This window comes from Crocuta crocuta, unplaced genomic scaffold (genome assembly GCF_008692635.1).
Source record: "Crocuta crocuta isolate KB4526 unplaced genomic scaffold, BGI_CrCroc_1.0 scaffold369, whole genome shotgun sequence".
Taxonomy (NCBI): domain Eukaryota; kingdom Metazoa; phylum Chordata; class Mammalia; order Carnivora; family Hyaenidae; genus Crocuta; species Crocuta crocuta.
The window spans coordinates 1,470,691-1,483,398 of record NW_027529441.1 but is presented as its reverse complement, the minus strand read 5'-3'; the positions used below and the strand labels follow the sequence as shown (position 1 = coordinate 1,483,398).

Sequence of the window (12,708 nt, the reverse complement as noted above, 5' to 3'; positions counted from 1 at the left end):
AATCATATAGATTCTCAATGTGTAGAGCTGGTAAAATACAGTTGTGCAGCTTCATCATTTCACACTTAATCAGGTAATAGTCCAAAGTCTGTTGACATGTCCTATAGGGCTAAAAATTAAAACAGCACATCACTTCCACATCATTGAGTTACATGGACAAAACAAAAACCATATTTTATCTTCAAATTTAACATTTTATTAGAAGGCAAACAGATAATCCAATGCGTGATAAAGCAAAAAAGAAGATTCTAGAGTTTTGTTGAAGATGGAGGCATTAATTGAAAAACCCAAACTTCTGAGAAGCCAAATATTTTTGTGCCAATAATCCCAGCAGGATACTGGATGCTCATATACTGAACATCAATTTGGGTAAGTCCCTTATAATTTTAGATGTTGGCCTACTGGCACAGGAGTTTAGTAGAAGCCAGAGAACCCATATCCTCCATAACACAATGGGCGCTGGCAGCCATATCTGTGGCTTCTCCAGCTCCAGCCACGGCCCAGTCCGGGGAAGCTTGCACATCCCCAGCCACAACCAGAGCCCAGGCCACCGAAGCCTCCATAGCCATAGCCCAGGCCTCCATAGTAGTTGCTGAAGTAGCTCATGGTGTCACAGGCGGTGAGTTGTTTTTCTGTTCAAGGAAGATCCTGAGTGTGAATGTCGGCATGCGTAGAGGGATACTTATATACCCTGAGCAGATCATGTGATGAAAACACATGCTGCCTATATTTGTGTCATTCGGTGTGTTACCCGTCTGACACAATCCTGACATGAAGAGGCTCATTAAAGTGTTTGCCCTTGCATTGCTATGAGGTCATGGTGTCCCTTAAACATACTGCATCCTTTTTATGAGAAAGGATTGCTGTGTTTTCAAAGTCTGGACATCCTGGGCTAAATAAGATTCCTCAGAGCCAGGCATATTGCATAACACATTTGCTAGTGTTGTGTTTTAAAATTAAGTATTGCATCATCTCCGGCTTTCTTTGAACTGTTATTCTTCACTTATAATTAAATGAAAGAAATTGGTTAAATTCAATTCAATACAATTTATTATATCCTTTTAAAGACATCTAATACCTCATGGTAAACTCTTCTTTCAAAGCCAAAGAAAAGAAACATTTGAAAGTCAGGAAGCATCCATTCATCTGCTGTGAACATCAATAGAGAAGTTCAGAAGAAGAAAAAAAGTTGAAAGAGCCATCTTTTTTCTATTATTTTATAACATTGAACATCTTAAAAACATTCTCTTTTTTGATTTTGCACACTTGCCTGGAAAATGAGCGTTTGGATTAACAACAAGAAGTAATGTTGTTCAAATGTTAAAGGCAAATCAGAGCAATCAAAATCTATTTCATGAGCATCGTTAAAAAGTCATTCAAAATCCCTTTTTTCAAATCCTGACCCTCTTTCTGACATATCGTCTATCCAAAAATACAGGTTACATCTGCCTCTGCTTTATAGACACCTTTTCCTCCCTTTCTACTAGTCCATTATTTACCCTTTTATTCAATCAATTTTCCAATATCACTTGCCTCAGTTCCTCTCAATTCCAACTAGAGTCTGAGAAATAGATAAAATATGGAAACATATTCAATTTATCTTTGGCTTCCCTCCATTTTTACCCAATTTTTACTGAAATTCTTATATATATATATATATATACATATATGTGCACATATATATACCCAATTTTTACTGAAATTCTTATATATATATACATATATATGTGCACATATATATGTATATATATATATATCTTCACTCTTACTATAATAGTTTTGCTCTTGTATTCTCTTTGCCTATTGTGTGTTTATTTTTTTTTTCTATTTTAGAAAACAGCTAACTTGTCTCTGCTAAGATATGAAATGCTTATTAAGATCTTAGATACTGAGGAAAAAAATGCCAAAGACTGTGAAATTCAGTAAGAGGCTGTTAACATTAAAAAGATCTTCAGAATCTCCAAAAATGTAGGTATAATGTAAAAAGACAGGGTGGAGAAAACATGAAGTGAAGTAAAAAGTCCTTCAGCTTACTTCGAGAACTTAATCACCAATGTACAAGGCTGAGCCAAATCCTGGTTGTATCCGCCAGATATGCTCTTGAACTGAGTATCTAAATTCTTTTTGACCTTTCATGGCATCAAATATACTATTCAGCTTTCACTGAGGTTATAAACAATTATCAGATGATGTGTTTTCCCAGCTGGACTTGTTGACTTCTGTACAAATACTAGCATGACGTAAAAAATCAATGAGGAAGAGCCGAATGGATGAATGCACTCTAGGGTTCTTATAGGTAAGAATTGTGTCTTCCACAGACATGGATATCTCTATGAAGGTATCTGAGGATTTAAAGGAAGAATTGGCTCAAACAGTTTTCTTGCTTTAGAGGAGCTCGTAAGCCATCATTTCATTTGCTTTTTGTTATCGCTGTTGTTGTTTAAAGGCATATTGTAAAATACCCATATCTTAAGTGTACAAATTAGTGATATTTTGCTTTAATTCACTGACCACCTAAACCGATCACACCCAAGCTCCCCAGATTTTCTCTTGACCCACCAGTTAGTATTACTGCCTGGAAGTTTGCCTGTTCTGGATATCACATGAATGAAATCATAATGTATCCCAGCACTTTCCTCCCCTGAAATACTTTGTACATCATTGTCTCTGTGAGATACATTTCTGTTGTTGCATGTAACATGAGTTTTGTTGTTTTCATTGCTGTAAAGTAGCCCATTCTATGACTAGAGCACAATTTATTTACGATTTTGCTCTGGTAAATCTATATTTGAGTAGTTTCTCTATTTTCCTTCCTTCCTTCCTTCCTTCCTTCCTTCCTTCCTCCCTCCTTCCTTCCTTCTTTCCTTTCCTTCTTCCTTCCTTCCCTACCTCCCTTTTCTCTCTCTCTTTCTTTCTTTCTTTCGAATAAAGCTGCTATGTACCTTTTAATAGAGATCTTTTTGTAGACCTAGGCATTTTTTTTTACTTTCAGTATACATAGGAAACACATTGCTAATCTTTACTATAAATATTTAGCATCAGTAGATTCTGCCAGATAATTTTCCAATTCAGTTGTTAAATTTACAGTACCACCAGCAATCTATGAGAGTTCCAGCTTTTCCACATTTTTACCCACATTGACCATTTCAGAGAATTAATCTGATCATCCTTAGGTCCATAGTGCTATTTGAATATTGATTTATTTTGGGTTTTCCTGATCAGTAATGAAATAGGGAATTTTACATATGTTTATAAACCACTTAGATATCCTCTCTTTTGAAATGCCTCTTCAAGTATTTCCCCCATTTTTAACTGGACCTATTTAATATTCATCAATTAATCAATGTTTTATAATTGATTAGCAGGAATTCTTTACATTTTTGGGTAGCGGCATTTTGTCAGATTCATTAAATAAAATTACGTTCACCTGGTATGTGGCTTGGTATTTTTCCACTTTAAATTCTGTTTATACATGAACATAATGTTGTAATATAATGGTGCCTGATTTATTCATCTTTTTCTTTTATGTCTCATGCTTTAGGTTCTAATTAAATTTTGTATTGCGTCATACATTATTATTTACTTCTTTTTGCCTGCTTTCTTCAGAACTTGTTCCATTTTCATCGATCATTCTGTACATGAAAAGCAGTCGATAATTTGAATATTTCATTCTCATTAAGTCAAGCTGAAGCTATAAAATTACAAATAAAGCACACAGGTTTCAGTGCATCACACAGTGCCTATTTGACCTTGCCAGAGGTGCATCAGTGGTGTGATGTGCTCTTCCTAACATAAGCAATATCTTTTCCCTGGAAATAAATATGTACTGGAGAATTTTCCTAAATCCAGCAGAGACCCATAAAAGCAGTAATTTCAAATTCTAATAATATAATATTATACGAGGAATATCAAATACCTGCTCCAAGTCATGGTATTGATTATTCTTCTTTAGAACTACAGAAGGCCTTTTTCTAAATTCTGGAGAGTTACTATTAACCATTAAGAAAATAGAATAGCCATTGTACTCTGTCACACTGGGTAGTATAGTCACCCAGTGAAGTCATCAAGCTATTACTTTCTCTGATCTAGCCAATGTAAAGCTCATATAATATGACTACGTTGACTAAAAAGTTAGGTCTTACTATCTGACTGAACAAATCTATTTTTATGTTTAGCAAACAAATCTGAGCCTTTCAAAATCCATCCTTAATATTTTAAATAGCATTTGAACTCAGCATTGCTTGCTAGTTATTTTTTTTCCAGCTCCAGATAAACCAGAAATTAATGGGTTCAAGATTCTAAAACAAAACTAACACCTCCGAACAAAAGTGGCTATTGTGGAAAGTGGACTAATCCTCATAAACTCTGTGTTTATATTGCTATGATAATTACAGGGACCTATAACCAGAAGCGTAGGACTGTTTCTTTGGAAGGACACAAGAAGGGAAACACATCGTGAAAGGGAAAATCAGAATTGAGTTAAATAAATAAATAAGATAAGCCATAGTTTCCATTTTAAATGAGGATAATTTATTGCAAAGGGAATAGAGAAATTCCACAGTTATGACAATGAAAATAGGGGGCACCTGGAGACACGGAGCAGTCAAATAGAAGATGATAAATATTCCTAGATTCTAAGATACTAAATTCTTTAATCTTGGCTTGGTCCCCGCTGATACTGTTTGGTTCAAATTTGGGTTAGAGTTATAACCTCATAGCCTCAGATGTTGGACTTCCAGGGCAGGATTTCAGTAGAAGCTAGAGAACCCATATCCCCGGTAGCACAGTGGGTGGCAGCAGCCATATCTGAGGCCCCTCCTGCCCCGGCCCCAGCCCAGTCCGCGGAAGCAGCCACATCCCCAGCCACAGCCATAGCCCGGGCCGCCATAGTAGTTGCCGTAGTAGCTCATGGTGTCAAGGGCGTTGAGTTGGGTTTGCTATTCAAGGCAATATCCTGAGTGTGAATGTCGACATGGATAGAGGGATGCTTATATGCCTTGGTCGGAACATGTGATAAGTTAAGTGTATATCCTCCTTTGGTGCCATTATTTTTAATTACCTACCTGACAACAATGCATTCATTCATTGTTCCCTGACACAGGGAGAGGCCCTAACACTCATTAAAATGTTTGAGATCGCTTTGGCGCCTCGTTAGGGTGGCCTCTAAAAGTTATTGCATCACTTTATTGAATTATGTTCCACACTTTAAATATATGCAGTTTTATTTGTCAATTATACCTCCAGAAAGCTGGCAGGAAAAGTTATTGAATCATTTTAAACGAAGGAATGCTGTATCTTCAAAGGCAGGACATATCAGACCCCAAATAGAATTCTTCATAGGTCGGATGCCAATCATAGTTCATAGGGTTGTGTTTTTCAATGAAATATTTCTTCATCTCTGGCTTTCTTTACATTACTATGCTTCATTTGCAAATTACATCAAAGAAATGGGTCAAATTCAAAGCTCTACAATCTATCATATTCTTTGAAAGCAGTCTAAAAAAAGTGAGGTATTTATCTCTTTAAGTGATGAGGAAATGGAAGCATTTGAGAGCCAAGGAGAATCAGCTTGACTGTTGTAATACCAGTAAGGAATTCTAGAAAAATAAAATAAATAAAGGACCTATTTTTTTTTGTATAATTTTAGGACATTGGCCATCACGGCTGACATCATTTGTACTTTTCATATTACTTTGAAAAACAAAAACCATTTTTGCTTGTTACAACTGATGAATCAATATTGATATATAATTATTAACTAAAATTCATAGTTTAAATTTCATTCATTGTGTCGTACAGTTCCATGGGCTTTGGCAAGCGTGGAATAAAATTGTTCAGTAACCGAAGGCAAAACACAGTAATCAAAAATTTATTTCAGACTAGCTTTAAAAGCAGATTAAAAGTTATCCCCCCAACTCCTAACCCTCTTCTCTGGTATGATGTCTCTCCCAATTACCTCCCAAAATACAGATTATATCTCCTCCCTATTTTTACATTCACTATTTCCTCCCATATATTCACACATATATCTAACATATTATACAATCTTCTTTTTTTAATTAATACACTATTTTTAGTTTACAGAAATATTGAGCATAACGTACAGAGTTTTTACAGCCTCCGCAAACCCCATTTCCCCCTATTATTAAACATCTTGAATTAGTATGACATTTTAATTACAATTAGTGAACCAATATTGGTATGTTATTATTAATTGAAACTTAATGTTTTGATTAGGGCTCACTCTTTGTGTTGAACTATGCATGTCATGTAACCACTATTACAGAATCATACAGTGGTTTCATAGTCTGTGAAACCCAGCAGTCTGTGCCCCACCTAGTCTTTCCTCCCTCCCCCAAACTCTTGCTACCACAAATCTTGCCATCTTCATAGTTTTTTCTTTGCCAGAATATCAGAGTTGGAATCATATAGTATGTTGCTTGTTCACATTGACTTCTTTCATGTAGCAATAAGCTTTTATGATTCCTCCATATCCTTGTGGCTTGAAAGCTCATTTCTTTTTATCACTAGATAATATTCCACATTGTCTGGAGGTACCACAGTTTGTTTATCTGTTCCTCTATTGAAGGAATGTTGATTGCTTCCAAGTTTAGGCAATTAAGAATAAAACTTCTATAAACATTTTTGATTGGGTCGTTTTGTGTGAACATAGTTTTCAACTCATCTGGGTAAAGACAGGGAGAGTTACTGCTGGATCTTATGCATAAGATTATGTTTAGCTTTGTACAAACTGCCAGACTATCTTCCAAAGTGGCTGTACCATTTTATGTTCAATCAGCAATAAATGAGAGTTCCTATTTCTCCACAACCATGCCAGCATTTGTTGCTGTCCATGTTTTGAATTTTAGCCATTCTAATAGGTATGTTACAACTTCTTTTGGAATAGCATCCAGGCTCTGTCCCTTATTAACCATTAGGCAATAGTAGCTACATAATATTGTAAAGTATGTAAAATTTCTCTTTGCCACCCATCAATTTTCATTCCATCTACAGTCAGTCCCTTCTCTTCCTTCCTTTTGTATCTTTACTTTCAAAATAAGAGTTTTCCATTTGTTTTCCCTTTGCCTATTCTGTGTGTGTGGGTTTCTTTTTTTCTTCTTAGGAAATACCGTACTACTCTCTACTAAGATATCAAGTGTGTATTGCTAAGATTTCAGTATTAAAAAGATAATGCAATTGAAGGGCTCTGTCAATTCAATATGATAACATTATACGTTGAAAATGTCCTCAGAATCTGCAAACTGTAGACATAATGTTAAAAAATAAAGGGTAGAACAAGAAAATTGAAACCAAATGTTACTCATTTAACTCTAAGAACTTAGTCACTTACTGTCAGAGCTGACCTAAGCCTGGTTAAGTTTTTTCAGTGATGCCCTTAATTTTAGCCTCAGTCTTTAAGTTCTTGAGAATTTTATACAGCCCCGAATAGAGTGGCCACATTTTCTTTGTTTTATGAGTAATTTTCAAATGATGCAGTTTCCCAAATGGATTTGATTGTGTCTCTTTAACATCTACCATGTAATAATTTTTAAAAATAATAATAAGTGTTGAAAGAATGAATGAATTCTAAGATCTGTAAAAATAAATACCATGTTTCTCACACGGATGGGTAAGAACTTTCTGATTGCATCTAAACAATAGGGATTTAAAATAGGAATACGCTCAAATGGCTTTCTGACTTCAGAGGAAAGTATAACCATCATTTCATTTGCATTGTTTTTTTTTCCCAAGCACAATAATGAATTATATATATTATATATAAATTTAGGCATAAAATTTAATGAAATCTTGGGGCACCTGGGTGGCTCAGTCAGTTAATCATCCGAGTCTTGATTTCAGTTCATGTCATGATCTCACAGGATTCATGAATTGGAGCCCCGAATCAAGTTCTGCCCTGACAGGGTGGAGCCTATTTGGTATTCTCTTTCTCCCTCTCTCTTTCTGCTTCTTCCCCACTCTCTCTCTCTCTCTCTCTCTCTGTCTCTGTCTCTCTCAAAAATAAATATTTAAAAATTTTTGATGAATTATTGCAAATATGCATATGCTTCCTATACCAAGCATACCTTAATGCCTAAAATGTCTCTATTATTACTTTTCGGCCAATACCACACTATAGAAATAACCGTCCTTCTAGATTTTGACAATCTCTTCAGTAGATCTTATCAATAATTTTCCAAAACAGTTGTTAGGTTTACAGTCACACCAGCAATGTAAGATTTTCAGTTGCTTTACATCTTTAACCATACTTGTCAGACTACTTAATTTGATCATTCTTGTGGGCATGTAATAATATCTGAGCATTGTCTTAATTTATTTTTATCTAACGAGTAATGATATTGGGTGCTATTATATATGTTTTTTGACCATTTAGATATTCTTTTTTGGGAAGTGTCTGTTCAAGTACTTTCTTAATTTTTAGTTTAGTTTATAATATTTTAGTATTGACTTGTAGGAGCCCTTTGTAGACTTGAATACTGGTATTTATCAGATCTATATTCTAGAATATTTTCTTCCTGTATATACCTTAATTTTTAACTTTAAAATGGTGTCTATATATTAACAGAATTTCTCAATGTAATGGGTATGATATTTTTTAATTTTTTTTATTTTGAGACAGAGGATGTGTGAGCAAGGGAAAGCACAACAAGAGAGGAAGAGAGAGAATCCCAAGCAGGCTCCATGTTGTCAGTGCAGAGCCTGACGCAGGGATCCATCTCACAAACCGTGAGAGCATCACCAGAGCCAAAGTCCAGAGTTGGATGATTAACCAACTGAGTCACCCAAATGCCCCTGATTTGTTAATTTCTAAAAATGTTATGTTTAATGCTTTTTCTTACCTTAATTAAGAACTTTTTGGCTGCCTCACACTTATTCTTTAATTCCTTTAGTCTCTTCAGATTTTGTTTCATTTTTATTGTTCATCCTAAATTGAAAGACAGTTGTTAATTTGGATATTCCAGTTGTTAATTTGGATATTCCATTCTCATAAAGTCAACAGGAAGCAATAAAAACACAACAAATCAAGCAGGCTTAATGATGTCATCCTCTGCCTATTTGATCTGATAACTCTCAGTTGTGCAGCTGATGACATGTGATGAGTTTCTTCTGGACTCAGTGACAGCTTTCCCTTGAAGGAAATGTGTTCTGGAGTTTTTCTCTTAATTCTAACACAAATCAATACAATCTAACAATAAGACACATACTAATATGCTAAAGCTGCAATATACTAAGAGCGCTAGTTTCTCCAATTGGTTATTGATTTTTTTCTTTAGCTATATAAAGTTTTCTTCAGACTATGATACTATCATCCAATGGGAGGTGGATAGTTTCATGTGAGATTGTCTTTTACTCAGTGAAACTAAAGAGTACAATACTCCATGGTAATGCTAAAATATATTTACCTTGACATATGCACAGTGAAGCCCCAACACATCTCCTGAATTCACTGAAAGGATATAGTCTGGCTGAGAAAATTCATCCATATATTCAGTAAAAAAGTCTGAGATTTTCAAATGCATTATAATAAGTTTTTAAAGGAGAATTTGGATTTTGCTCTATTACTAGCTATTTTTACTTCAAAACAGTTAAATTAAGAACTGGTAATTCAATGATATGATATTTGTCTTTCTCTTCCTGACTTATTTTGCTTACCATAATACAGTCTAGTTCCATCCACATTGTTGCAAATGGCAAGATTTCATTCCTTTTGATGGTTGAGTAATATTCCATTGTATGTATATAATGCATTTTTTTATCTTTTTATCAGTTGATGAACATTTGGTCTGACTTTACTCATAAGCGGAATTTAAGAAACAAAATAGATGAACATAGGGGAAGGGAAGGAAAAATAAAAAAATAAAAACAAAGAGGGAAGCAAACCATAAGAAACCTTAAATACAGAGAACAGACTGAGGGTTGCTGGAGGGGAAGTTGGGGGGAGGATGGGCTAAATCGGTGATGGGCATTAAAGAGGACACTTGTCAGGATAAGTATTAGGTGTCATATAGAAGTGATGAATCACTCCTGAAACCAATGCTACACTGTATGTTAATTAACTTGAATTTAAATAAATAAATTAAAAAAAGAAATTGGTAGTTAAAGATTCTTCACCAGAAATTTACAAATCAAAATAAATGGATGTGGTCAATCGGCCATGATAATTAAAATCTTCACAGGTGCTTGACCAGAAGAAGGTGCTTTATTTGAGAGCACTCAGGAAGAGAAGTATGCGCCCTATGTGATAGTAGGCTTGGTGAAGTAGACTGCCTGGTGTTCAGTAAAAATTGTTCTAGTCTTAGGCTCTATTTCTCATGCCATTCTTGATCCTTAGCAATCCATTTCACTTTTTGGAGTCCTTTCCCATCCAAGGTGGCATTATGGTGAGCTTTGTAGGGCCCCTACCAGCTTCATAAGTCTACTGTTTTACTGAATTTGGTTAACTCAAATGGAAGATATCCACTCTTTTTTTTTACTACCTAAATATATAAAATTGGAGGAGGGGAGAGAAATGATGATAGTATTATGTATTTTTCATAGACAAATGCTTATTTGAAGTACTAACATGAAATGGCTCACTCTTTGAAGGCCAGCTTTACAAGATACTGTCTATAATGCATAAAGCTCCAGGTCAACCACAGCCTTAAAACAAATTAATTTACAAGTGATGACAGTGATTTTTAAGTTTCCATGATGAATAACAAAATATTTCAATGTGCAGACCATAATGAAGAATAATACCTTGTCCCACCATGGAGGACCATGAGGAAATATGATAGGGTTTCACACAAAAATGTTTATTTTCACTGCATATTTAGAGATATATTTTATTCTATCACCGGTTTTTTCTTATTACTAAAAGGGCTAAATAAAAATAAGTTTTGAACTAAACAGAAAAGTAGTTATTTTTCATGTTGGCCACACATCATCTTTGAAAATATATAAAGTTAATAGTTCAGTACTAGGTTTAAATACCAGTGTTGTCTAACTGAAAGCATTGGATAAGATTTGTTGTAGTGTTCTGAGGAAAATATCATCATTTCAACTGAGTGTTATGGTTTGCACATATCTATCTAGCCATATCTAGGCATATGGGTATAAGATATATAGAGATATAGATATAGATAGATATATCATACAACTTGGGCTTTTCATGAAGTAGTTTGTTTCCTTCATTGTCAATTGTGTGCAGTTACAAATAATCACTTTGATATTTTGAGTTACATTAAAAAATGAAAGCCGTGTATGCTGTTTTAACAGGATAATTTATTGCAAAAAGGAATAGAGAAATCCCACAGTTATAAAAAGCACAAATAAAAGATAGCAGGAGGCATGAAAGAGATCATTATAAAATGGTAAATATTCCTGACATCTTAGATGCTAAATGTTTTTGATCTTGGGAAAGTCCTGGATGATGGGTAGTCAGAATTGGATAACCCTTGTATGGCTTAAGACGTTTGCTCCTGGGCGGGATTTTAGTGGAAACCAGACAATCCATATCCTCTGTAGCACAATGGGTGGCGGCAGCCATATACGTAGCCTCCCCAGCCATAGCCCCAGTCCCAGCCACAACCACAGCCACAGCCATAGCCCAGGCCACTGAAGCCCCCATGGCCATAGCCCAGACCTCCACAGTAGCTGCCATAGTAGTTTATGGAATCAGGTGTGTTGAGTTTGTTTGTCGTTCAAGGTAAGATGCTGAATGTGAATGTCAGCATTCACAAGCAAGAGGGATGCTTATATACGCTGATCAGAACATATGAAAAATCACAGTGTAAACTTCATGTCTTGCTGTGTATTATCTGTAGTATTATAACTCATAATTCTTCCATCCCCTGACACAGGGAGAGTCCCTCATTCTCGTTAAAACACTTCAACTTACTTAGCCTCTCATTTAGGATGTCCTTGACCCTGTTGTTTCAGTTTTATGGGAAGAAATGGCTGACTCTTCAAAATTTGTACATTCCAACCCTAAATTGAATTACTTATCACCGGGTGTATTACATCATTTACATTTGATGACATCCCTTTTATAAGTAAGCAATCTCTTTGTTCTGTCATCTCCCAAATGGATATATCCATCTCCACCTAAATTCACAGATATTTGTTCAATTTATGGTTGTTAACTCAATATTTTTCAAAAAACAAATTTATTCATCAAGGCAAGGACTGAAGAAAGAGCTGCTGCATGGAAAACATTATTAAAAAGAAGGCACATGTTGATTTTTAGCATTTTAATGATAATAACAATTATGATATTTTTGGCTTTAAGCACTAGTTTCAGAACCTTTTGGCTGCAAAAGATGGAATAATTAATTTCAGAAACTGAGGGTACAAAGTCCACCTCAAGTGCAAGCTTATCAAAGTAGGCATTTAATTTCCATTTCAAATCCTAAAAACCTCCTCCATAATGGATTCTTTTCAAAGCCTTACTAAAATTGCAGATTGCATCTGCCTCTATGTTTTGGCACACACCAATCTCTTCTTTTCATTACCCTACTTTAGTTATTCATATATGATCTCTATTGCCCTTCCATTTTAGCTTTTCTTCTTCTTCCCATCCTCTCAAGACCTACTAGGAAGTACCAGGTAAAATTTTAATGTTTACAATAAGCCCCCACCCCAGCCTTATACTGGCTCAGTCTAGTAAAGACTTCTACATCCTTTTCATATCCACCATAATATCTTTCC

At 35.1% G+C, this 12,708-nt stretch overlaps 1 protein-coding gene across 1 annotated transcript; it reads right to left on the bottom strand.

Annotated features, from left to right (window-relative positions):
• Positions 1-414: 414 nt before the first annotated feature.
• Positions 415-606, bottom strand: LOC144228345 (keratin-associated protein 19-7-like). The gene has a single exon (XM_077760170.1). It carries the CDS (start codon positions 604-606, stop codon positions 415-417), a length of 192 nt encoding a protein of 63 aa, XP_077616296.1.
• Between the last annotated feature and the right edge of the window lie 12,102 nt (positions 607-12,708).